Source organism: Poecile atricapillus, chromosome 2 (assembly GCF_030490865.1).
Source record: "Poecile atricapillus isolate bPoeAtr1 chromosome 2, bPoeAtr1.hap1, whole genome shotgun sequence".
Taxonomy (NCBI): Eukaryota; Metazoa; Chordata; class Aves; order Passeriformes; family Paridae; genus Poecile; species Poecile atricapillus.
Window position 1 is genome coordinate 149,397,055 of NC_081250.1, and position 26,895 is coordinate 149,423,949.

General features: G+C 37.8%; 1 protein-coding gene across 4 annotated transcripts in view; it reads right to left on the minus strand.

The window, feature by feature from the left end:
- The window catches only part of TRAPPC9 (trafficking protein particle complex subunit 9), a 451,266-nt gene that overhangs the window by 235,796 nt on the left and 188,575 nt on the right, over window positions 1–26,895 (minus strand). For all 4 annotated transcript variants that reach the window (XM_058832179.1, XM_058832180.1, XM_058832181.1 and 1 more), the window contains one exon: window positions 4,437–4,590. In XM_058832179.1, the coding sequence (XP_058688162.1) occupies window positions 4,437–4,590 (154 nt within the window). The remainder of the gene's footprint in view (window positions 1–4,436; window positions 4,591–26,895) is intronic.

The window sequence follows — 26,895 nt, forward strand, 5'->3', positions numbered from 1 at the left end:
AGCAGTTGCCTTATTCATATTTTAAGCTTCCTGCTTGATTATTATTGTGGTATTTTAATATTAAAACTAATTATAAGCAGTAATTTAGGGTCTTAAATAATAGTTATTTTTGCAAACAAAAAGAAGTAGCATAAAAATTTAAAGAAACCTCTACTGATGTACAGAAGTTCCACAAGATGTAATATTCTCATAACTGATGATTCATATTTATGATCAAGATAAAGTCATCACAAGTGGGATAGACACAGAAAAGTGAATTTCAATAAGAGTTATCAGTGATTTGCTGTCAAGCAAATGAGATGACTCAAGGTTCTGTCTGATAGATAATAATTTCAAAATCCTGACTGGATGCTTCGATGATTAAATGCAAAAACATTCATAATTTTAATGTATTTGGAAAAGATGCCATTGTTCACAGACCTAACAAATGAGTGGAACCTATGAAGATCACTGGGATGAAATGAAGAAAAGTTCCAAGTACCACCCTAGAAAGAAACAAAACTATAAATGAAAGTTGGGAGTAATAATTCAGTCAGCTGTGGTGGACCACATGCATAAAAAAATCAATCAGACAACAGAATTAAAGAACAGTTCTCAGAGAAAACACCATTTCTGAAACCTGGAAGGTACAATTTCATTCTGTGAGAAATCTCACCTGCAGTATTGCCTCCAGTATTGGATCCCACATATTGAGAAAAACAGAGTTGTAGTGCAGAACAAAATCACCAACATGACTGAAAGAGAATGTGCTTTGAAAGAAATGTTGACAATTAGGTTTAAATATGGGAAACAAAGAAACTGAGGAAGGGGCACAAAATACAATTCAAAAAATGTAAGGAAACATTGCAAATAGGACAGACTTCCTATACATCTCAGATATTAAGGCTGAAGTAAGAAAAACAAGTCTAACTATTAAAAAAGTTTAAAATGGAACATGGTATTTAAGGTGGCACTGGAAGTCTGTCTCACTTTCTTAAGGCTGTTAGGGCCAGGTTTAGAATATTTTCAAGAAAATGACCCCAAAATGTTACAGTCTCATTTCACTGAAATAGCAACTCATTCACAGTACATTAGAAAATTTCTCTGGCTGCAATCAAACCTGGGGATAGCAGAAGATGGAAGAAGGAGAGTTTAGTTTTCAGAAGTCATTTTCTGACCCAGCCCTCTGCCCAGCTGCACAAATCACAGAATAATTTATATTGAAAGGCAATTCCAGAGTCACTCTCCAGCCCTGCGCTCAAAGCATGGAAAATACTAAAATTGCACCCGGCCTTTCAAGGCATTTTCCAGAATTTTTTAACATCTTCAAAGACAGCAATTTTACAGCACTTTTGGACAACCTGTTCCAGTATCTGAGCACCCTCATTGTGAAAAGGAATTTTCCTAGTACCTAACTGGAATTTAGCAGTCTCCTCATGACAAAGATGAACTTTGTTGACTGCTGTAACTCTCAGGCTTTCAGGGGGCTGGTCCTGGATGCCCAGCAACTCCACTGGGACCAAAGCCATCCTTTCCAATCCTGCCTTCCCCAAAGTCTCCTCAAGTCCAGAGTCATTATCCTGCCACGTGCCCTCTTCACTTCCCTCAGGATACTGAGTTCCATCATCTCAGGACAACTGCAGCCAAGGCTGACACCAAACTTCAAACCCTCCAGCTGGATCATTTGCTCAGGGAGCAGATCCGACACAGCACGTACCAAATCAAACCATCCAATACTCACATACAAAAATTTCACTTAAAGTATTTCAGAAATAAGCTAACCTGCAACTGGAAGACTTCTTCCAGTCTTTAAGGAAAAGTTCATTCAGCTTTGCTTCTTGTTTGGGTGGTCTGTAACAAATGCACAGCACCTCAGCCTGTTGGATGGCTCTGTCCTTAGACAAAAAGCTTTCAATTGCCTCATCCCTCCTTTCCTAATAATTCCCTGTGCACATTCTAACTTCTCTCTCACATGCTTTTGCTTTTCCTGGTGTAAGCATCTGATGTGGGTCCTGGATCACACCTCAGGGCAGATTCTGTGACGCTAACTCACCTCAGCCCATCACTTTCCCACGTAATGCACGCAGGACAGAAATTTATCTGGGGAGTTCTAAGTAGTTCAGAGATGATTGATAACAAGGGATCACTTGGCATTACTGTCTAAGAGATAGTAATAGCAAAAATGCCTCCTCCAGTAGTAAATATCAGTAGGAAATTTCAAGTAGGAAATATGAGTAATTCTACCTCTTTGTAATTTTGCAAATACTTTTTCTCTCTTGGCTGCACTGAGGCTGACTCCTGAAGGAAAACAAGGCTAATGCAGCTAAACTATCCATCCACTTCTCTGCCTGTCTGTCCATCAGTATAAACTCTGCTGACCTGTGTCCAATTACTCTGATGGGAGAAAAGTATCTCAGCAACCAAATTTCTTAAACTTAGCAGACTGGAGAGAAGAATTATTTTATTTTTTTTAATTAACTGGTTCACATCTAAATATTGCTGCAAGAAGTAAAAAAGATGAAGGCAGAAAAGTTCAGGTTGGACATCAGGAAGAATGTCTTTATGGAAAAGGTTGTCAAGCATTGGAAGGGACTGCCCAAGGAGGTGGTGGAGTCACCACAGGATGAGAAGATGTTCAAGAAAGAACCCAGTGTGGCACTCAGTGCTGTGGTTTCATTGGTGGTATTTGGTCAAAATTTTAAGTTGATGATTTTGGAGGTCTTTTGAGGTCATTTCCAACATTAATGATTCTACAATGCTATGAGAAAGACTAACTCTAGTTGGGACATGATAGCTGGAAAACAATGTACACATTTCTTCAAGGATTTTTAAACACACTGAAACTTGTTGCCTTTCATTAATTAGATGAGTTTTAGTTCCTGGAACAGAGAGAACAATCATTTAAAGTATTAAAAATACAGAAACTACTGGTTGCACTGAATTTAACACACAGAGCCCACACACTGTTCTACTGGTTTCTAAGGTACTGACTTTCATGTCAGCCACTATGGTTCTGGGATCAAAACTGGGGTTAAATCCAGAACACAGAATGGATGTAAACAGTGTTGCCCAGCAACTGGAATGAGTTAGGATGAATTTTTACACCTTGACAAAATGATTACAACTATGCACTCAATTCCAGTGTAAGAATTCATCTGTGCTATCATAGAATATTTATATCTTTCTGTAACTCAGACATTTTCCAAGCGAGTTCTGGTTAAATATTGACATTTTTGCATAAAAGGAGCTCTCTCTGAAATGCTGCTTGGGGAATCTGGACTGAACCAGGCATTAGGAATCTCATTTATGTCTCAAGCCTTGCCTCTGACAAATCCTGATCTGATTCAATCATCACAGGATGGTTAAGTTGGGAAGGGACTGCTGGAGGTCATCTTGTCCACCCCCTGTTCAAGCAGGTTCCCAGAGCACAGGATTGTGTCCAGAACAGGTCTTGAATATCTGCAGGGAAGGAGACTGCACAGCCTCTCTGGGCAGCCTGTGCCAGGGCTCAGCCACCCTCACAGTTCTTCCTCACAGTAATTAGTAATGAAACATCATTTCAGATCACTGGATAAAAGTACAATTAAAAGTTCAAACAGATAAAGCATGATTTGATTGCCATTCTTCCCTTATCTTCTGCCGCCCCTAATCATGTGAGTTTGAGGATGATCTGAGTGAAAAATATAAATCTCCTGGGAAGTGCTGAGTACCATCACATGGCTTGGGGGCCTGTTTGCTGTACAGAATGTTTCCTGAAGAAAATCATGAGAATGTGTATTTTTGACAAGCCAAGCACAAGATTTTTTTATAGAAATCACGAAATTTATAGCAACACCATCGGTTTATTTTAACTCTAAATTGAATGCAATTTCTTATTAATAATCATAAGGCAATATTTTAGTGCATTTAGAATTATTGTGGGGATTTTATGTTTAGAATGACTAAGTCATCACACAAGTCCTGTCTAAGCCTTAAAAAGCTACCCAAGATTAGACACATTACTAAATCTATAAAGAGGACTTGGAAATAAATTATTCTAATATGTTCTGATTTACTCAAATTTAATTAAATATATGCAAACTCTCTAAATCCAACTTCATTAATTTCTTCATGATTCAGTTACTCGGTGTGGGGAGAATAGAAAAAATTGACCCCATGAATCTACTACTCATCAATCCTAACTACACTTCCTCAGTTCCCTAAAAGCTGGGAAAAACACACAGGATTTATGATATGCCCAGTGACTCAGAAAAAGCCATTATAGGATGACCCAAGCATCGCCTAAATAATATACAGCACAATTAACCTTAAACAGTCTATAATTATGATAAGCTTCATAGTTCTAATTACTTTTTCTTTTCAGTAACACTGTTGTGAAGTGAGCTGAATTATAAAATAAAATGTATCAGAGGGCATCTATTTATATACTTTTGAAGCAAGTATTTATGAAAGGATATAATTTTCCAGCAAATATCCAGCTTGCTGTTAATCTCCAGACCTCTTGCTTGTTGCCTTTCTTCTTCCAGCTGCTTTGCATTCGCCAACTGTGCCCCATCGGTTGGGGATTCAGGGAAGCTCTCAAAATTGAACTTGTCCACTTGGATAGCCATGCTGTAGCAAAGGAAAAGAAAGAAAAAAGTCAACAACATCATTCTTGCTGATATTATTTCTGCAGGAGCTGCAGGCTACTGTGAACATGAACACCACAATATCAATATATTGGTTTTACTGGCACCTAGTCTGTAATTAATGATCTATAAACCACATGGTTTATGCTACTGAAAACACAAGTCTAAGCCTGATGATGGTAAAAATGTTTTACAGATCATCAACCAACATCTTCATGATTTTGTGAGTGGTGTACAAGACACCTATTTTGCAGTTTCAGGCAGATGACCTCACTGTGGTCCTGTAGAGGTTCACCTGCCTCCTCTCTTGGTAGGTGAAAGCTCCTGTCATGCTCAAGACTTGCTGAAAAAAAGCAGCAAGACTGGGCCAAAAGCTGAGGAATATACTATTTAAAGTTGTTTATTAATACCAACCCATACAAAAGGGAAGCAGAATATTATACATGAAAGTGTCTCCTGAAGTGAACTGTAACACACTTGGGGAGTTCATTGGTTTCACAAGGCAACTTCCTCACTTTTCCTTGCAAAACTCAGGAAGGAAAAACAAAATAACCACACAAGTAGGGCCTTAATGTGGCCCTTGACTTTCTCTCCTGTTTTGTGCATCTTCATGAATTACAGACCATATTAATTTCAATATCACAGTAAAATTCATTAGTAGCAAATGGTTAAATAATTGCTTTATTAAATGTACGGTAAGGCATAAAAGGTAATCAAATTAAATATAGTACACTATAATGCATACTAAATACTGATATGTTAAATTAGAATCACTAATCTAATATAAAAGGGAATTTAGACCAGCTCACATCACATGAAATGTGGTTATGGAAGATCTAATATACTATGCTGCCAAAACAGCTTTAATTTCCTGAATTGTCTGAAATAGAAAAATAATTAGAGAAGAATTAAAATATATTGCTCTTGAGATGACTTTGCACTTAAGGAGACCAAGCAACAGCTTTGAAAACCATTCAGGATGAAATGCAACTACAAACTGAGAAGCAGTCTGGGAAGGGCATTTCACAAAAACATAGGATTACTATTATCCTTTTATCTATTTCTTCATATAAAGAAGGAAACATATTCTATGAGTGTTGTCAAAAGGAAATCACCAGTAGCAAATGTCAACAAGAAAGAACTTGGAAATCCATCCAGACCAGAAAATATTTTGTATAATTTACATTAATTTAAAGAAACTGGGTGAAAATAGATGTCAATTACAATGAATAATCTGGAGCTTGTGAAGTTCGCAGTGGGAAGATGAATTCAAATAGTGCTTATCAGCACTGAGCAAAAACTGACATCTGAGGAGACGTTTCTGAAGTTCCCCCTTCACCATTCTAGTGGAAGGTGTCCAAGTCCACGGCAAAAGGGTGGAACTAAATGGCCTTTAAGGTCTCTTCCAACCCAAAGCATTCTGTGATTCCACGACAAAAAAAGTTCAAATGCAGCACTCCAGCAAAGGTTTCTGCAAGCTCCACTTCTGCAGCCTGCATCTTTGCTGATCCTCACATCCCAAAGGCGGAGGAATTAATCTGTTCCTCTCCAAGGTGGGGGGTTGTTTTGGCTATTTTTAATGCAGCAAGAGATCATTAGGAGTTCATTTGCATGCACAGTCCATCAAGTGCTGGGCATATTCAAAACCTAAACATGAGTTATAAAAGTGGATCACAGTAACTGCCAGAATCAAGCCAGAAATAAAGACCATAATGAAAAACACCCAGATACAATCTGAAGAGTGGATTCTGAAAAAAAATTACCAGGCCTGAAACTATGACTAACAACATTAATTCTTACTGGCATTGAAGTATGATTTGATTCTGCAAAGGCTTCCTGGATTTAGCACAGGCAATGCACATGGAAGACACAACTGGAATATTTTTAATTTCATAGTCTTTGTTTCTGAGATCACTCCACCCCTCTGTGGTGCGTGAGCAGATGTAAACCCAGTACTTGATTTCTATGATATACACAATAATGCTTATATTCTCACAGAAATATAGTTTGTTTCCTATAGCCATATTTTAACGAATTGTCTTTGCTCCTGGACAGTCAGAAGTATTTAGAATCCATCTCCAACGGGACCAGGAAAATAGCTCCCATCTAATTAGCGTTGCACTTTTCTAAGTGATTGATATTTGAGAAAAATATTCTTGTCTAACAATATTTAATATGCAACTGCAGGATTCAGATTGCATTCCTCTGTTGAAAGATTGTTGCTGGAAATATGGTAATTTTTGTCTGGAAATTAAATATGCATGTAAGCACTTTGTACCCCAACAGCCTCCAATAAATCCACATCAGCTTTAGCAATACAGCCTAGATTGCTCTTAACTGTTCATTGTGCATCTCTGCTTCAAGTAACTTTTATTAAGCTCTAAGTTATGGAAAGCTTTAGTAAACAGGGCTCTCAGTACTCAGAGACTCTACTAAGTTTTCAAATCTTCTAACCATGGTTTTATTTGTAATGTTTATACTGTATTTAGCACAGTGGCACCTCATGTCACATGAGAAGCTACAAAAACACCCCCAACAACACACTTGCCAGCTAGAAAGTGAAGAGTATGAGTAAAAGAGAACTACAGAGAGAAAAATATCCCACAAAGCAGTACTATGAACACAGCTCTAGGTAGGATCTATGAAAGCAATAAACAGAAATAAAATAAAATTATTCAAGACTATAGTTCCTTTCAAAGTAAAGCAGAACAGAACTAAATCTTTGCTCTTTTTCTTAAATGTATCTGCCTTTTATCATCTGTATTCTGCTTCCTCTTGTGCTAAAAATATTCATTTCGAGTTTTGTCTCTGCATTTTTTATCTGTAACGTTGCTTCAGTATTTTTTCCTCAGCCTATGGAACATGTAGTACACGAGAAGGCTTTGCACAAGAATCAAAACAAAAAATAAATACCATAACCTAAATCAGTCATTCATCCTGAGAAAAGTACCCCTACTCAAACCCAGATTCTTCACTTTCTTTTTAGATATGAAGATTTCTCCCACCTCAAGAGATGCATTTCACCAGGGAAGCGTTAATGAGTGGACAAACAATTCCCAGAGCCAGATGATGGAATGAGAAAATGGATAAACTGGACAATGAATTACAATCAGCAACTGAAAAAAGGATATTTTTTAACTTTTAAGTGATCTCTAGAGATCACATAGACCTCACCCTGAAGAAGGAGAGGGCAGTGAAAGGCAACCTTTTGAACATCACCAACTTTGTCACTGGGCTGTGAATCAGAATAAAGAGACTGAAATGTATTTTAGCCAAAAAAAGTCATTCTCTGCTGTCTTCTGCAGTTACTTTGCGACCTGTTTCCTGTCAAGAGCTCTCTGCACTTCTCCCCAAATTTGTCCTTGCTTGTTGTGATATACAAGAATCTATGGAATCTATAGAAAAAGGTAAAAATAGACAATTCAGTCTGAAGCAGGCATTCAGTTTGTTGCAAACAGCCAGGATAATGATGGCTCACATTGTGCAAGGGCACCTGTTCCTTGCCCTTCACAGTAATTACGTATCAGGGAAAACAGAGAAGATCTTAAAACTCAAAAGTTTAGAAATAAATTTGTTCCAGGAAAAGGGACTAGAATTCCATTTCAACTTCTTTGCCTCATGGGGAGCTATCCAAATTTCCTACTAGATGAGTTTTCAATAAATAATGAGACATTTGTATAAAAACACTGCATTATTAAAAAAAAAAAATCAAAAAAAAATCCAATCCTGCAAATGCAAATCAGATTTTGTTTCTCTCTGGCCAAACTTGTCTGAGCAGGAGGAGGAATAAAGCAACAACAGTTTTCATGAATAATGAAACAATTGTGTTTTGAAACTACTGGGTTTTGTCACGAAACCAGCCCAAGCCGTTGTGACAGCTCCTCAGACAGCTGAGCATTGTTACAGGGATGCAAATTATTCAAATACAAATTAAATGGATGAAGAGGAGAAGGTCAGCTCATCGGCAATGCTGATGATGTGTCTGCACGGTATCGCCTCACGTCATCTGTCAGGATGGCTTACAGGGAAAAAAGTGACAAACCTTCTGATGGCACAGCCAACATCTCAATGACAGTCACCTAAAGTCCTATTAAAGTCACAGTGCAGAGCCACTAAAGGCACTGGACAGATAATTTCCCCTCTTCTCATAAAAACAGTTGCAACCTTACTGGAAATCCTACCCTGCCCTGACAGCAGAAGGCTCAGCAGAAAGGATTTGCAGGGAGGAAAATAACTTCCTGCAAATGACATCACAACTGCTCCCCAGCCAGTGCCTTCCAAATCCCCCTTTCCCAAAGCAGAGCCAGTTAAAATCAAGCAGCACTGACAGCATCACAGAAATGGCATCCGTCAGAGACAATTAATAGGTGAGAAATTGAGTGAGGGAACATCACTGGGGGTGCTGCAAACTCCTGCCTTTGCTACTGGCAGGACAGTGGGCAGCTCCCAGGCGTATCCCATCCACCAGTGACGCACCTCAGATCTTTCCATGTCCTCTTCCAAGAGTATAAATCTATAAAGTGAAATTAATTATGTGATACTCTCAAAATAAAACGAGGTTAAGAGCAGGCATGGTATTAAAAGAAAAGCAGCAATCTGGTCAACATAAGTAGATTTCATCTTTCATTAAGTAAATAAAACAGTGCTGCTTAGCTTGGAAGAATAAAATATAGAGATAGTCTTTATTTAATTATCCTTAGGAAGAAACAATATAACAGGAACCCAAAAACTCTTCCTCATGGCTAACTACCTATTTAAATACTATCATCCACAGATGAGTTTGCAAGCTGTTTCCAAAATGAAGCTGACAGGAGGCAGTTGGAGACTTTATTCAATATTATGCTTCCTGTTCATCCTCCTTTCTTATATAAAGTAGACAGTAGGGACACTGTGCCAGACCATGTTACTGCCACTTATGCAGAATGCTTATGTGCATTAAGAGCCCCTGTGCACTCAATGATTTTAAATTTCAGGGAAACTTGAAGTGAGGATGATACACTCGTTCTCACATTCAAGAGGAAAAAAAAAATGCATAAGGCAAGTTTCCTTTTAAAACTCTGATACTTTCATTGTGCAATCTCACCTCTAATATAGAACTATATCATGTTTCAGGTAGACACAATTCCACCCTAAATACAAGTCCTGCAATTGATACCAAACTAGAAGTGATGCCCCAGTATATGATAATTTACAGGCAAAGAGGACTTCAAGAATCAAATCTCTTGTGAAGAGAATACTTATATATCATTGGCTGGAAATAATAATGTAAAGTAATGCTAATTGACATATACCTTGTGTTTACTTGTAATTACTTCACAGATTTAGAAGTACAATCTGTATTTCATTCACTACTATAAAATACAACTGTAAAATTCAGTAGCTCAAGTGACCCACAAGTAATGATCTCTCCTCCTGGCCTAAAACTGACTGCAGAAAAAAAAATGATGGCTTTAATATCTGAACCGTGCAGAGCACAAGATAAATTTTTCCATTAATCTTGAGAAAGGTCAATTAAATTTAAAAATTTGCATTTAGAACTTAATTATTTATTTTAAATAATTGAAGAGGAGATAAAAGTCAAACTATAGTGCTAAGTCCGCAATATTCAACAGCTTAAACTTATCTGAGCAATAACATTTCAGACGATAAAAAGTTAAACCAGGAAAGAATTGTTCCACTGGATATAATGTAATATTTGAAAATGGAGCAGTGCTAAGAGATAGTTGGCTACATAAATCTTCTGCTTAAATGTGATTATACTATGCGTGCTGGGCATATAGTTTCTTAATTCCTAAGTCCAAATCTGGAAACCATAAACTGCAAATGAAGAGGCAGAACAATTAACTTCAACTTGCCTCTTTTCTCACTTGCCCATTTAAATAATTTGGACTCCCATGGCAATCACCATGCAGCAAAGCTGTTAACTACCTAAAGAAATAGGAAATTTAAAATAATAATAATTATGGTTATAGCCTGCTTTATGAATACACCAATTTCCATGGGGGGCATAAAAGACCATTAATCCATAGCCTTTCATTAGGAAATTTGGAAAAGCCTAAGTACAAAAATATTGAGTTAAATATCCTCCACTTATCACAGATGAACTACACAAGGATTTCAAAATTCTCTTTATCCAAAATAATGCCATACTATACCTCCTTCCTCTCTCTCAGTGGAATACTAATAATCAGAGAAATAAATGTCAAAATATATAAGTTCATATTCAGCTGCTCATTTCTGTAATTCATTATTGTCTCATATGGTAGAAAGTTCAGAAGAAAACATATGCAAATTTAAAACATGGAATTTTGTTCCAGATATAACAAACAAGACCAAAAAAACCTCAATTCTATAGTCATGCCTAGTTATCACTCCAGCTGTCTGAATCTCCTTGGGAAAAGACTGAGAAGATTGCACACCCCAAAATATAAACAGTAAAAATAAGACTGGGATGAGGTCAGTACTTCTGTTCAGAGCATCTTTACCAGGGAGCCTCGAGAGAAGGAACCAGGTGCTCACCTGGTGCAAACCTGATTTTCATTCTGAATCTGCTCACACTGAGCATTGAGGACAAAGCCACCAAATGGCTCTGCTCCTGGAATGTCCCAAAGCAACCAAAAATGCTGGTCATGAATCACCCCTGGATCATTTCCCAGCCTGGGCTCTGTCCTGACCCAGCACTGATGGTTTTTGCTGGTTCCAGAGCCCTGCAGAACGATCCAAAGGAGTGGAGTTGGATGTGTGTAGCACCCCAAAACACTCAGAGGGATCTCACAACCTCCTGCACAGGATAAACCTGGAGCATCGATTCACTTTTGCCTACGAGAAAAAAGAAAAATTCCCAAATTCTCAGTGTTCCTCTTTTAAAGGAATATGAGTGCGACATGTGGCACCCAACTGGAAGGTTACCTCAAAGGAGATGCTGAGATCCTACTCAAAAACCAAACTAGGGGGCAAAAACCCACAGGATGGCCTGTACATCTGGGAAATTATTCACGAGAAGAGTCTGTCTCAGTGACTGCTCAAGGGAAAATGCAAAGATACAGAGCTTTACATACAACATAAGGAAAAATGGAGGTTTTTCACAAAGGAGGTGATTCAAACATTTTTTTGGGTATGAGCACAGGATGCATGAATGCTCAGTGTGCAAGAGTACACATTTTGCCATGGATTGTCACTTCAAGATACAATTAGACTTTACATTCATAATGAATTATTAATTTACCGTCTACTTGCTTGTCTTCTCTTTTTATACACAAAGGTAACATTTTCCCTTTTCCCAGAGCACTGCAGCAAAAGTTCAACTCAAGATGATTTAGTGTAATAAACAAATACTTTTCCAAGTCACTGTTTTCCCAGTATAACCCATACAATTTTATCAGACCTGCAACCTTCACACCTTCTGTTCAGAGCACTCACTCCTTGGTGAGTCCTGTGAAGAGTCTTTTATGTCAAGCTAACCCAGTCCATTGACTAAAATATTTACTTGGCCACACTGATTCTTTTCACCTCTAGGAATTGCACAGATTTTATTACAGATTCTCAAGTCCCAGATGCAAGCTTTGTGTGTGATGCCATACTTAAAAAAGGAAATCTAGAATCTCTGCCAAAGAGCAAAGCTGGGGGAGCAGTCAGGACATCTTCAGTTTAGGAAACCAAAGCAGAACAGACCAGAACAGCAGAGAACATCTCTCAACAAAGCAATGTGGTCCATGAGTTCAACTTATTCTTTAACTAGTGACAGGAATAAATGTTCACAGACATGAGTGGGAGCACAAAAGCTTTAATCATGCTCCAGAAATCTTAGCTCACAGTAAGCGTGTGTCACAGGTTCCATAGCAGTCACCTGCTCAGCACTAATAACAGAAACTATACACATCTCACTCACCCACACACAATTTCACCTAAACTTTTTTTTTTTATTTTCCAAAAAAATCACTGTACATATTAGAATGCTTTCACCAGCAATGACACCTGTATGTGTTTAGAAGTATGCTCAGAAGCAAGCTATTCTCAGAAAACAAACCAACAGGGATTGTTCACCCTAGAGAGGAAAATGCACTTGGGAGACCTCAAAGCAACCTTTCAGTACTTAAAAGAGGGTTATAAGAAAGTTGGGGACAGATTTTTCATCAGGACTTGTAGTGATAGAACAAAAATGGTTTTAAACTGAAGACAATAATGGGTAATAAACCAAGGTGCTGCTTCTACTGCTTCTGCTGCTTATTACACTCAGCCTTTGGCAGCCTTGGGTCCAGCTTCAGCCAAATGCAGAGCTGGGGTTGCCTTCACTTTCATCTCATCATATTTATATTGATTCACCTCCACACACTTTGCCCCACATACTGCTGAGCTGTGTTAGTTGTCTGATGAGCTTTACCAGTTTATCAGAAAATGAGTACAGCTGTAAAATTTGACCTAATAATAAATAAAAAATGTTTTATTTAAATAAATGTTTATTTATTTATATTAAATATCTAATAAAACCTTATAATTTTAGCCCAAGCTCCCCATGTGGAAATCACCATCCCAAATAACTGCCCTGCCAGGTGCTCTGCTATTCAGTGAGCCTTGAGCTTGAGCTCCTCTGGGGAAGGGCAGCAATGTCCACCAGACTCAGATCTGAACACCACAGCTAGAAATTCAGTATTTATTTAATTATTGTGATGGAATGATACCCATTTAGGAGCAGATTCCTGCCACACTACCCTCCCTTGGTCAATTAGGGGGGCAGAGACCACATTATAAATGGACAATGGATTCTTCTCACACGTGGCCTGATGTCCAAGAAGTGACCAACCCATCTTCAAAGAACTAAAGCAAATTAAACAAACCCACTAAAGTCAAATGAGATCAAGGGGATTTTTACTCCTGCTTCCTGTGGTTCAGAAATAAGTCTGAACATAGCAGTCCAAATTTTAGACAGGGAAATTTCACTGTCAGCAGAGTCATGCTTGGGAAGCTTTCACAGAATATGCAGCTGTGTAAAGGATCTCAGAGGTAAACCCAGGATTTTTGGTGCCACTTATAAAGCAACTTTTCTTATCAACTTCATATACTCATATCTCTTATTCTTATATGGATTTCTTCACTACACTTGGAGGAAGTGAGAGAAAAGAAACTATAAATACCACAAGTTATGGGCAGTCAGCTAATGGTGTCTGAGACAGACACCTTGGTTTTAAAAATCTACTTATCCGAGCACTCTTTCCTATCATGGCAAGCAAAAAGCCTCCAGCTGTGAAACAATTTAAAACAAAACTCCCAAAATATGACCTTTCCATTACAAGTTTACACTGAAGGTATCATTTGAAGTCTGCTACTAAACTTCTTCAGAATTTTAATGATTTTTAAGAGAAAGTATTCTCCTTAAAATGAGGAATACCGTAACATGATTAAGGAGTAATACAATTCTTCAGTTAAATATTTCATGCATATCTACTTGAAATAATGCTTTAGAAATGTCTAGCTTTATAAATATGAAGATTTTATAATCTTTATAATGCTTCATAAACTGAGACGGGATTATTTCAAGTAAAACATTAACATAGTATTATTTAGAAGTTTTGGCAATGTTTTAAAATATTTAAATATTGAAGGTGGGTTTTTCAGCATTTATGTTTAACAGAGAAATTTTAAAAGTCTTTTCATTCACCTAAATCTAAATTTTATGAACTGAGAAACAATTTTAATGAAGATTCTTTTATTCTCTGTTTACTTGTAATATTCTTTTACATATAATAAAAGTCCAGAAGATGACGGTATCTAAACATCTGCCAGAAAAATTTTCCTTTAGAATATAAGGGAAATTGTGAGGTAAAATTCAAAGATATTGAAATAGAAAACAGTGCTTTGACATCTCTTTTATGAAAATTACATCTACTTTTCACTCATTGACTAGATTTTTCTGACTATAAAAAACACAGGCATATCTAGATTTAGGCATCTATTTTAAACTAGATTCCTGTTTAGGAATCGGATTTATTCTCTACATTTAAAGAATGGCAAAATTATCATAGTTTCACTTCCAGCTTATGAAAGAGTTGAAATTCATTTTTATATAGATCACCAACATGATTTTTCTTAAAAACCATGCTGTGCCATCAGGCTCCCAGTTCCTGTAAAGAAGACAGAACCCCCAGAAAACACAGAGGGCACAGACATTAACGTACACAGAGCTTTGGGCCGATTTGACAGTTCAAAGAAAAAATATTTTTCTTCTTTTCCATCTACAAAGAGCAATTTAACATAGAAATTCCAGACCCAGATTACCCCAAAAGAATACTAGACTATACAACTACTAGAAAAATTGTACGCCAAAACTGTGGAGCAGTTTTTCAAACCTCCCCATCCACAGCTGAGAAGTCGGCATGGTTCTGACGCACTGATTTGCCCTGAGTTACTCAATTAAACAGTTATAAATGGATTAGAGGGTTAAATTAAAACTGAAAGTACATTATTATTAAAATTGTGTGTATATATCCCATGCTAAGCAAATAATGCTGTAAATACACAAAGATTACACTGATCTGCTTTGTTCTCAATATAAGCCTTTCACACAAAAGATTTCCTTTCATTACTTACTATTCTCCATTTCTCTTCTTCCATACAACTACAAAAGAGAAGCCATCAAGCAAGTAAATCGAGGAATAAAGCTGCAGAGATTTTTTTACTCCCGTTTATTCCCATTGAGCCTCCCTCAGGGATATACAAATTGGAAATTGCTAAATTGTCATCTAATAGGCAGAAACAACGTAGGCGAGACCAATTAAGTAAAAGGCAGAAAGTTGTATTACACATGTAATTAAATTAAATTCTTTGACTAGACTACATTAGAATCATTCCCAAAAAGGACAAAACTCGACTTTAATCAGCACATGACACATAGTAGGACAAGTCACTAAAATAGTACATGAGGAGTTTGGATATTGCTAAAAAGAGCACTTTTCTTAACCATAAATCAAGTTACTTCCAGGTGGTAGGAAATTGCCTAAACAGCAGCATTTCCTCCTAAATATACAAGACTTTAATGATGTATAATTGAGAACAAAATCATAAAAAGTCGTTTCCTTCACTTTATTTAGCTGTAATATCCTTCAGCTCGGTACATACACATATTTTTTCAGGGTGACTGCTCTCTTACAGAGATCCCCAAAACCCAGGAAACCACCAGGTCAAACCACCACCTTAGCTGCCAAATGAGAGTGACAACAACTGGGGATAATTTGGCTTGTAATCATTGCAATCATCAAAAGGAACAATGCAGTGGGGAAGAAAAAAGTGCAGCGTGAACAATTCTGACCTCCAAGGTTTGTGTTCTTCACCTCTTGCCATTCTCAGCACTGAGGCCAAAATCTGTTCATAGGCACCAGCTCAGCCTTCTCCTCGTGCCACTGCACAGCCCCTGGCGCTGGAGCTCAGGCTGGCTTGGAAATAAATTCCAAAATGCAGATACAACAGATTGTCCCGGACTACAGGAGGCAGAGGAGGAGGAGGAGGAGACGCAGCATTTACCTCTGCCCATGGTGCTTTTCCATGCTTTTCCTTTCTGGAAATTGGCTAAACCAGGTAAAAAGCCATCAGCACCTCATTTTGAGAACAGGATCATTTAGTTAAACCATTAATTGTTCATCTAGATGATAATCAGAATATCAGAAATGGATTGACAGCTCTAAGCACAAACTGCCTTTTGGAATTAAATCAATTCTGTGATTGTCCAGCAACCAAGGGGGGGCAAACATTTTTACAACCTCTGTACCCTAAGCCAAACTGGTATTTTCCTCCCAGTAATTCCCAATAAGTCACTTTTTATCTGTCTCTTTTTTTGTTATGTTTCTTAGATAATACAGTTTCAATGGTAAATCTGTGACTTTCTATCTAAAGGAAGTTCTTATCCTGTAGGAAGACATTTGCCAGGTAGGCTGAGAAACCCTGGTTGAATCACTATCATTACTTCAATATTGGAAAAATCAGCTTATTGTTTATGTCATACATATACACAAATTAAAATGGAGACATGGAAAGGAAACAAAGTGATTTACCTTCTTTATTGAATAGCATGGAAATGCAGAAACTGAAAAAAACACATGGCTTAAATTGCCTTAGGAAAAAATTAACCCATTTATATGAAAAGAACAAACAGCTTTTAAAAATTATAGATATTTTTAAATGGTAATTATTTGTATAAACCAGTTCCTGTGCACAAGGGATCAAATATAAGTGAGTTAGTGTAGCTGACAGCAGCAGTGAGAAAAGCAAGAGACCACGAGAAAGACAAAAACCAGGGCTTGTTTTGGTGAGCCTGTTCTGAGGACAAGTAGTACAGACATAACCCACTGTCTAATGTCACCATGTGCTTGCAAATATCACTGTACAGGAGTCCAGCCTGCACAGCCTCTCAGATAATGCCAGATAAATGGCAAGAAGCTCTCCTTCAAATTACAGATGGATGGTTCTTCCCAGAAAGAGAGACACAACGTCAAAATACAAGAGAGAACACAACAAAGAAGCTGCTCTGAACTCACATGGAACAGCCCCAGAAACAATGAGCACTAACATAAAAATATTCCTCATGTAAATTCAAATTCCATCATTAGAGCCTGCATACATGTATTTATTGCCTGCTGTCACCACGTAATCAGCAGTCACTAATCACCCCATAGCTTACACTCATAAAATTCTCTGTTTCATATTGGAAATCATGACTGAATGTTCTAAAGTCCCATCCTAGTTAAGTCCTTGTGATTCAGAAAGAAAATAAATGACAGCTTGAAAAAATCTGCTAGTGATGCCCATCTTAAGAGATGCTTTCCATCAATGTATCAGGAGGGGAAAATGAAATATTGGTGAAGTGTGATGTAGATTTATTGAGGCTGACATTGCTGGGCTTGGCAGAGTTGCTGTAGATAGAAATGGGGTAAAGTCTGCTCATGAGTAACACAAAACACAATAATAAGAAGCAGGTTAGAGCATTATTTAAAGAGCACAGAACAGCTTAGTATTTTATGTATTATTATTACTGATATTTTCAAAAACATCTCAATGACTTACCACAAATTTTCCTTCCCAAGTTTACTACTTAATGAGTCTAGAATCAAATGAAAAATAGGACTTCACTCACTTGAACTTCCATCTTGATGCCTATGCTCTTCTACCTTAAAATTAATGGTTTTGAATTTCTTAACATTCACCTTTGATTTCATTTTACATACATACTGTGCTTTTCCCTTCAATGGATAATAAATAATATACAATATAGCATGTAATGCCTGGGAATAAATCTAAACTGAATTCAGGGGGGGAAATGAAACAGAGTTGTTACATTCATGTCAGGATCCACAACAGTAAGGTCTGATTAAGCAGCTAAAAAGACAACGCTTGTAACAATAATGGGTATCAAATATGTAAGAAGAGAAAAAAAACCCTATCAAACCCTAAAGATTTCCAAGTGCATGGACTTAAAAATGGTGGAATATTTACCCAGTCTACCAATGTTACTGAATTCTTTCACTCACATTTCCTCCAAAGGTTGGTAGACTTCATAATGGAGTTACTTCTTTAAGGGTTAATACTTTCATTGTTTCATGATTTTATTTTATGTCATAAGCCTTTCTACAACAATAAATTACCTTTTCTTTGGACAGCTTTAGGAGAGATGTAGGTTTCATGATGTGAAGGTACAAAAACATTTTGTGTTTTGATGTGCCCTTTTTATTACAGTGGAGAAATCATCTATTCTAAATCTCAGATCTATTAATAATTAAAAAAGGTATTTTGCAGCACAAAACCTTTTTCAAAATCTCAACAAATCTTTAGACAACACCTTTGCCCTGCCCATAAATGCTCATCGATTAAACTGAGTTAACTTGAGGCATAATAACGCTTTGTTTAGTATGTACTTATATTCTAAAAAACCATCCTATAGTTTATTGGATCACTGACTCCAAATCAAATTTCTTTTGTTTATCATTTAATTCCTTCCTTCCAGTCTTCTAATCCCCACACTCAGATTATTAATGCTTTTTTCTATTCATCACTATCAATAACAAACTTTTCCAAAGTCACTGTTATTCCCAGAAGAAAAGGAAATGCGAAGGATAAAATTTGGCCAAGGAACTAGAATTCAATTAAAAGTTCTGTAGATTATACATGGCCCAGGCTATAATGACTCCCCATATCATACTCCGGCACCCCAGTAGGTAATCAGTTTTTAGTATTTATAAATATGGAAATTTATTTACCAGAAATTGGAAGTTCTTTTAAGAAGCCCATGTCCACTTCAGTGTTTATGTTCTGCTTACACTCACCTCTGATTTAAGTCACCTTCTTAGCCTCAGCCCTATAACCAACACCAATACCTCAAATACCTCAACCAACACCTCACTCAAGCTCTGACACATCCACATGTTGCTGGAAAATGACCCAAAAAATGACATTGTAATTCCCTGGCCCTCTCCAGCTTCTCTCAATGCTCAAACTGAATTAAATAATAAATAAATAAACAAACAAACAAACAAATAAATAAATAAGATAAAGGGAAAAAATCAGCTCAGTATTGCAGGTCTTACAGAGTTTGTCATCAACTCTATCAAGCTGGGTGTTAAATTATTCTCTGGCCTCTCCACCACCATTAAGAGAGGAGTTGCATCTTTTCCTGCTGTCAGTGACTGTCTGGCTGATTTGAGGTAAATTCACCACTCAGTTAAGTGCAGAGAAGCTCCCAGACCATGCACTTCCATCCTGAACTTCAGGGCATTTTCATAAATCAAAAGATCAAGCAGCTGCTGGAAACTCACTTATTATAATATGAACATAATTAGTACAGCTTCAATGAATTCTTCCTAAGGTATTTGCAGTAAGAGCTGGAACTGAGGTAAAGCATCCATCATTAATCACAGCCAGTGAATGAGAGCTGGGCTGGGCCAGTAAAGCACCCACAGCAGAATCCAAGCTTTGGTTGGCATGCCACACACATGAAATTCCAGGTGTGTTCAGTGCTGAAAATTAAGTAAAGGACATTATTTTTAATGTTACCTCTTTTGTTTGGAATCCAGAAAGGGCTCAAGCACATCAGGATGCTTTGGGCTTCACTTTACACTCTGAGTACCTGCCAGGACCTGGGGCACGATGGAGCCCAGAGCTCCAAAGCACTTTCATGGAACACAGACCCTGTCTCCTAACCAGAGAAAATCCTTAACAGGGTAAGGGCTGGAGATGAAAGGCTCCTTTTTGCAGATGCTGGCCATGACTCATCATCAAACAAAAAGCATGGCTCAAATTACCTCCAGTAAGTGAAACAGCTGCACAATCATCTCTGGAAATCATTGTACCTGTTTGAAGTAATGACAAAAAACCCCTTCACTTAACCTGAGATGCCCATATCCACTGGGGCAGAGATCTCCATATGCAGCCTTAGAGTTACAGAGAATCCAGCTACAGATCCTGGTACAGACAAGGCTCCTCACCTATGAGAAACTGATTCTATTTACACAAGAACATGCAAAATATGAAAAGCACACCAGCCCTTCCCTCACCCTGCCCCAGAAGACAAATAAATACAAATCAGTTTTCCCCATGAAGGGATATAATTTTATTTCAACCTCAATCACAATAATTAACTTGAACCACAATTTTCTGAAATTCAGAAAAAGTCTCTGTACGTTTTTTTTCCTCTTTGTTGCACACAAAACAACTGCTGTAAAACTCTGTTTTTCTCAAGTTGAGAGGCAACCTTATGAGGAAGACACTGAGTACTGTTTCCAACCAGCTTTCAAGCCTTTTCCTGAGAAGGATGGAGGGAAAACTGGCAGGCAAAGCAGTTGTTCTCACCAGCTAAGTCCACCAGTGCTGTCTTCACTGGTGTTGAAATACCCATTAACCTGGGCGAAGGAGACCAAGAGGCTGGTTCCTGGAAAACCTGGGATTCCACCATTCCTGCTGTGTTTCAACAACTGCCCCCAAGGCAGACAAGGGAGAAGGACAATCTCCTTGTGAAGCTGAAGATCCCTGCAGGAGCTCCATCACAAGGTCAAAGAACTGGTGGCAGCTTTTACAAAGCCATGTCAAGCCTCAGAGGCCCTGAGTAGGCACAAGGAACTTCATCTTCCCTCCTTAAACAATGGGATTTCTTACTGGCAGAGTGCTTTCTCTCTTTCTCACTTCTGAGAAAGGATGTGCCCACTGCACCCACCTGGGACACGGATCTGCCTTAATTCAGCACGTCAGCCTCAACAGGCATGTTGGGAATAACGCTGTGGATGGGAAGAATTCCAGGTATCTCAAGGATGCAGAGAGATGATACACTTCTGTTAACATAATTGTGTTGCCATGAAAAGGCTTGCAAGGTGTTCCTGGGAAGTTCTGTGGAAGCTTCATGGAGAGACTGAGATTTCCCTGGAATTACTGAAGAGCAGCAGAGGCTGCAGTAGGGCATCCATGGCAGAAATGCTCATGGGCACCACCAAATCTGAGGAGGACAATTTTCCTCCTTGGCTGGGGCTGCTAAATGCAGCTTGACTGAGGTCTGCACCACCTCTCCCTATGAACACTGAGACCTTCCTCAAGACTGGGTGTTCTGAGACTTCTGTTGTTTTCATTTGAATAGAGGAAACCAAGGAAAGATATCAAACATCAAAGATCAAGTGAGACCATCAAAGCCCAACAGCTTCAAAGTCAACACCCAGAAATTCAAACCCCCTGTACATATTTTTGTCAAAGCTCTCAGAACACAAGCAAAGAAATATTCTAGAAGAGACAGCAAGGAAAATATATGCAGCTGCAATGTCATGCTAAGAATGACACAGGTAGATTAATCTCCTCCAGCAGATACCCACATATTTTGAGGGCATTAATTAACTGAGAAGGAGAAGTTGAAGCATTTGGTGACAAGCAGAAGGAAACACATCCCTGTTAGAAAACATACATGGGGAAATCACTGAAAAAGGAAAAAAAAAAAAAAAGCCCATCTATATTTATTTTAACAACTCAAAAATGCGTCAAAAGCCAACTGCACAAAGAGAACTGACGTAGTTGCTGTAAAGGATTGTTTCCAAGGCAGTTTTCATTAACAGAAAAATACCTGCAGATCCTAGACTTTGATCAAATAATGTGTGCAGAAGAAGCAAGGTATTTTATGAGATTCCAAGACAAGCTTCTTTCAAACCCATCAGGGAAAAAAAACCCAAAAAACAGAAATACAAAATGCAAGTCATTGCTGCTGAGAAACTGCCACTCTACCAGTACCTTACAGACCAGTCTTTGGGTAGTTTCAATTGTGAACTTATTGAAAATTTAATCATTAATGTGCAGGTAATTAGGGCATCTATTTTTTTCTTCTGGTTTAAATTGCTGATTTAAACCTTGGGCTATTTTAGTAAAGTTGAGGCCTGGGTTTTATACTGAAAATGCAGTGGTTTTCAAAACTGTCTACAAATATAGCATAAAGATGATACACAGTACAAACTATACCTGTTTGGGTTTTTTTAAGGCAGAAAACCACACAACCAGACCAAAACAGCCAGAAGCTGCTTCCCAGCAAACATACAGTTGCATTGAATCATTAAGCCAGCACAAGGCTTAAAAGGATAAATCTCAGCTTTTAAGTGCAAAATAGAATTCAATTTTAACCACTGAGCCATGACCACTGCCTCTTTAACAATGCTATAAAATGCTAGTTGGCTTTTCAAATTTAAAAAAGTCAGTGTCACATAAATATACTCACAAAAGATCTAAAAATAACTTTAAGCTGCCCACCCTCAAGGTCAGAAGGAGCAGATGCAAAGAAATAAAGCTCTACAAAGAGCTTCCAAGAGGAAAATACTACTGACAAAAGTGAAGGTGCTGCCACTGGTCTACAGCTATTTCTTTACAGTTCTTCTGTGTCAACTTCTGGTGAGTTTTACCCATCCAGTTCTCATCAGTGAACCACTTTGCTGGTGTTGAGAGAACAGTTATTCAAACTTACTAACTGCAAACAAACTCTGGTGCATGTCCTTTCCACTCTTTACAAATGATGTACTGAAGGAGAATAAAGATGGTACATTTGAGGTGCATTAAGGCAGAAACCAGTAATTTTCAGCATTTCAGAGCAGTACAGAATGGCTCATTACCAGAACACAGAGGTCACAATGTTGATCCTGCTACATCAGGAAACTTCTCCACGTGGATCTGCTAATGGATTCCTCTCCAACTCCTGATGGAAACCAGATCAGTCTCATCACAGCCCAACTGCTCCTTTAACACACTTCAAACTTCTCAGAGTAGAAAAATAGTGGCAATAGTGGCAGTGATGGGGGCTCAGACTGCCTTGAGAATTTCCTTTTTTTGGGCTGGAGCAGGTCCACACTTGGCAGAATGCCCTGACACAAGGGAGAGAGCTGCTCTTTGTGGACCTTGAAAAACAACCTAACAAGACCATCAAAAAGTGTGCTCTGAACACCAGTAAAGTGATTTCTTCACACAAAAATTTAGGGATTTTGAGCTGAGTTTACATGGCTTGCAAAAGATGAAGGACTGAGCCTGCTCTCTTGTGATTTTAAAGTCTGACTTAAGGAATCTAAATATTTCAAAGCTGATGTTTCAAGCATGCTCCCATCCCCTGCAGCTACACTTTTTTTAACTTTTTTTTTTGTAATTCAATTTAAATTAATAATTTTATATAATTTTTAATTATTATGATGATTTTTTTAAAGCTTTAATGTTTTCCTTAAGAATGGGCACAAAAAGTATTCAATTACTGAAGTAAGAACTCATGGGCTGAAACAAAGCTGTAAGAAATACCACAGCATGTCAAAGGTGATAAGTGCCTCTGATTATCCTTGACTGCATTCCCTGGGCTCAGCATTTCATTAAATAGCAATGCTCTCTTTTAAAAATAGATTTACCACCATATCCTGAGGGTCTTTCCTATTTTTAGCTAAAGCTATGCACAAAAATACCACTTTCCTCACTAATTGTATTTGATTTTCAGTTTCAGTGTTACTGGTAAGATTTGTTAAGTTTGGGAAATGCGACCTGAAAAAAGTCATGAACATTAAACCAGTTTTTTAACTCATTTTCACAAATCTCCCTTCAAATAGATGAATTAATAACTTCCTTGGAGAAACTATAAAATGCTTTAAAAATTAGGTATTTAACTAAATGAGGTGAATTTGGTCGTTACATCCTTGAAGAAGAGCAATACAGTCAACTATGGATCTGTGCCAAAATGAATTAGTTAAAAGGTGAAGAAACAAAGCAGAAAGGGTGGTCAGGCACTGGAACAGGCATGGCCAGGGAAGTGGTGTTATCACCATCCCTAAAGTGTTCAAAAGATAGAAAAATGTGGTGCTAAAGGACAAGGTTCAGTCGTGGATCTGGCAGTGCTGAATTAACATTTGGACTCACTGATCTTAGAGGTCTTTTCCAACCTTAATGAACCATAATAAATGTGTAATTCTATGAATGAATGAAGTTTTTTCACCATGTGTTAACAAAATTCTTCTAGCACATACCAGGATATAAAGCATTTACAACACTTGTTTAATAATGCCTGATGAAAAGCTGTAGTTTGTTTTTTTAATGTTTCTGGGTTTTTTTAACTGAATATGATATTAAGTAAAATAGCTGATATGTAGTAAAAATATTGTATATTTATGTAGGTGGAAATCTTAATGAAATATTGAAAAGAGCAAGTTTATTTTCAAATAAATATTCTTCTTGATGCAATGGGCATAAATGGTTCTGCTCCATAGAATATTTATATAACTGGGAAAAACAACAGAAAAGCTGAATTGATTAAACTGCTAACTGAAACTCAGAAAACAACATTTTTTATGAGATGTCAAATATCCATTTCCATTCTTCATTGGCAGAAGATTCATCAAACACCAGTCAGAACAGAAAAAAAAAAATTGAAACAAATACTGTATCTGAGGAGAAAAGTTGTGAAATTCCATAGATAAGCTTTAAAATGTGACACAATTACAGAATAATTACTTCTAGGAAAAGCACAGAATTATCTCATATTTCCTCAAGTCAAGACGTTCTTCTAAATGAAAAACCTAACTCAAATATTGGTAACTTTTTAATAGTTTTGAAATGGTTTTAAGCTGAAAGAGGAGAGATTTAGATTAGATATTAGGAAGAAATTCTTAATTGGGTGTTGAGACCCTGGCAGAGCTTGCCCAGAGAAGCTGTGGATGCTCCATCCCTGGAAGTGTCCAAGGCCAGGCTGGACTGGGCTTGGAGCAGCTTGGGATGGTGGGAAGGGTCCCTGCCCATGGCAAGAGGTGGAACTGGAAGATCTTTAAGGTCCCTTTCCACCCAAACCATTCCAGGATTCTGTGATCCTTTGAAGATGAAGCACAATCAATGAAAAAGATGAAGAGGTGAAAAGAAAGGAATGAGGCTTGATCTGGTGTCCCAAATCAACAACTGACTGAAAATACAGCTAAGGCCACAAGTAAAAGGAAACTACACAGCAAAAATATTCAGTGTTTTGTATTTCCTCTTTAAAGTAAATGAAGCAGTGTTTTGAAATAAAGACGAGTCCAGCCCAGGGTCATGAAGATGATTAATGGATACAAATATTTGTCATACAAGGAGAAGCTGAGAGAGAACCCAGAGAAAAGAAGGCTCAGGAGGATCTTATCCATAAATTCTTGATGGGGGCAAGGAGTAAAGAAGCCAGAGCCAGGCTCTTCTCAGTGGTGCCCAGTGCCAGAACGAGAGGCAACGGACACAAATCAAAATATGGGAAATTTCATCTGGATACAGTATAAATCTTTATTATTGTGAGGGTGGTCTGACACTGGAACAGGCTGCTCAGAGAGACTCTGCAGTCCGTGACTGTGGGTGTGAGTCTGTGACCTTGTTGATAAAATTATTAGTTCTGTCTTCAAACTAGTTAGGAAGACTAGAAGGGAAAAAAATAGTCTGAAGGTTATTCCAGAATGTCCACCCTCTAAAATGTCCCAAGTCCAGATTTTGCTTACTAATAAAAAATTAGAAAGTAATGGCAGAAATTCTTCAATGGAAAATAAATAAAATATTCCCAATTATTAAAGAGGCTGAAAAACACAGAACAAAACGTTTAGGGGATTGCTCTAGATGAATAAATATGTTATCTGCAGGAGGACAGCATTTCTATTTATCAAGTGAAGTTATGCAGAGTTGGGTTGGATTTTTTTACATTCAGTACTTGAAGGATTGCTTGCATAAGGCATAGTTAGCTCAGAAAACATGTTTAATATAGTGGAATAGAAATGTACACAAGAACTTCTGGGATCATCTCCTGCTCATTATCTCTGCCCTCACAAAAAATGGAAGTTTTCTGGTATATTCATTTCCTACTGCTCCTTCAATTAATTTCACCAAAACGAATTCTCTGTAAGGGAATATCCAACCTTCAGCTACTCCCAATGTCTAAACAAAATACTGCCAAAAGGGAGAGGGGGGGGAAAAACAGGAAAATTTTCTTTTGCTTCCAAGATATGTTTACTTGAGATGGGGAGCAGCTCAAGGTGAAGGGATGAGAGAAAAACAGAGGCTAAACCAGGAAATGAATGAGAGAGAGGGCAATGAGCTGCAAAAGAAGCCCTGAGGAATTTTATAATTCTGGGGTTTATACATGGCTGCTAAATACACCCAGAATTGATACAAGACAGACAAAATACACTTCCCAGCTCAACACCTGATGGACACAGTCTGCAGAACCTGGAACTTTAGCACCCAGGGAAAAATACAGAGAGGGCACAAACTCAAAAGAATTCATACAGGAACCTTCTGAACCAGCAAACAGCTCTGAAAGTGAGCTCTGAACTTCACAAAAGAGAATTTTTACAATAAAGCCCAATCATCACAACAATTCCAGAACTGCATTTTCCTCAGACTTTTATTTACTACAGTGTTTATGGCTGCCAGTTCACTCAGTAACAACATTCTGTATCAATAAATCACTTTGTTTAAGGAGTTCTTGATGAACAGGGAATTGGGTACTAATGGGAATCTCAAGTGCTAAGTTCTACCACAAAAGGAGGAGGCTGCTAGGTCAGAGAATTTTAAGGAAAATCAACCATAATACACCAGGATAGCTTAGATGAAACATCATTAAACTTCAGATGGATGAAGAATTTGCTGCAACAGTAGAAGTTTTATTCTCTTTCCATCTGAGAAGGTCGAAGTTAGTGCAGATAAGCTCAGTATCATTTATCTTCTGGCAACATCCTGAATCACTAAGAATAGGGAGGAACATACTCCTTCCTAAACTGTATTTCAGGGATGATTTTCTGCTGGATTCGGGGTGGGGGAG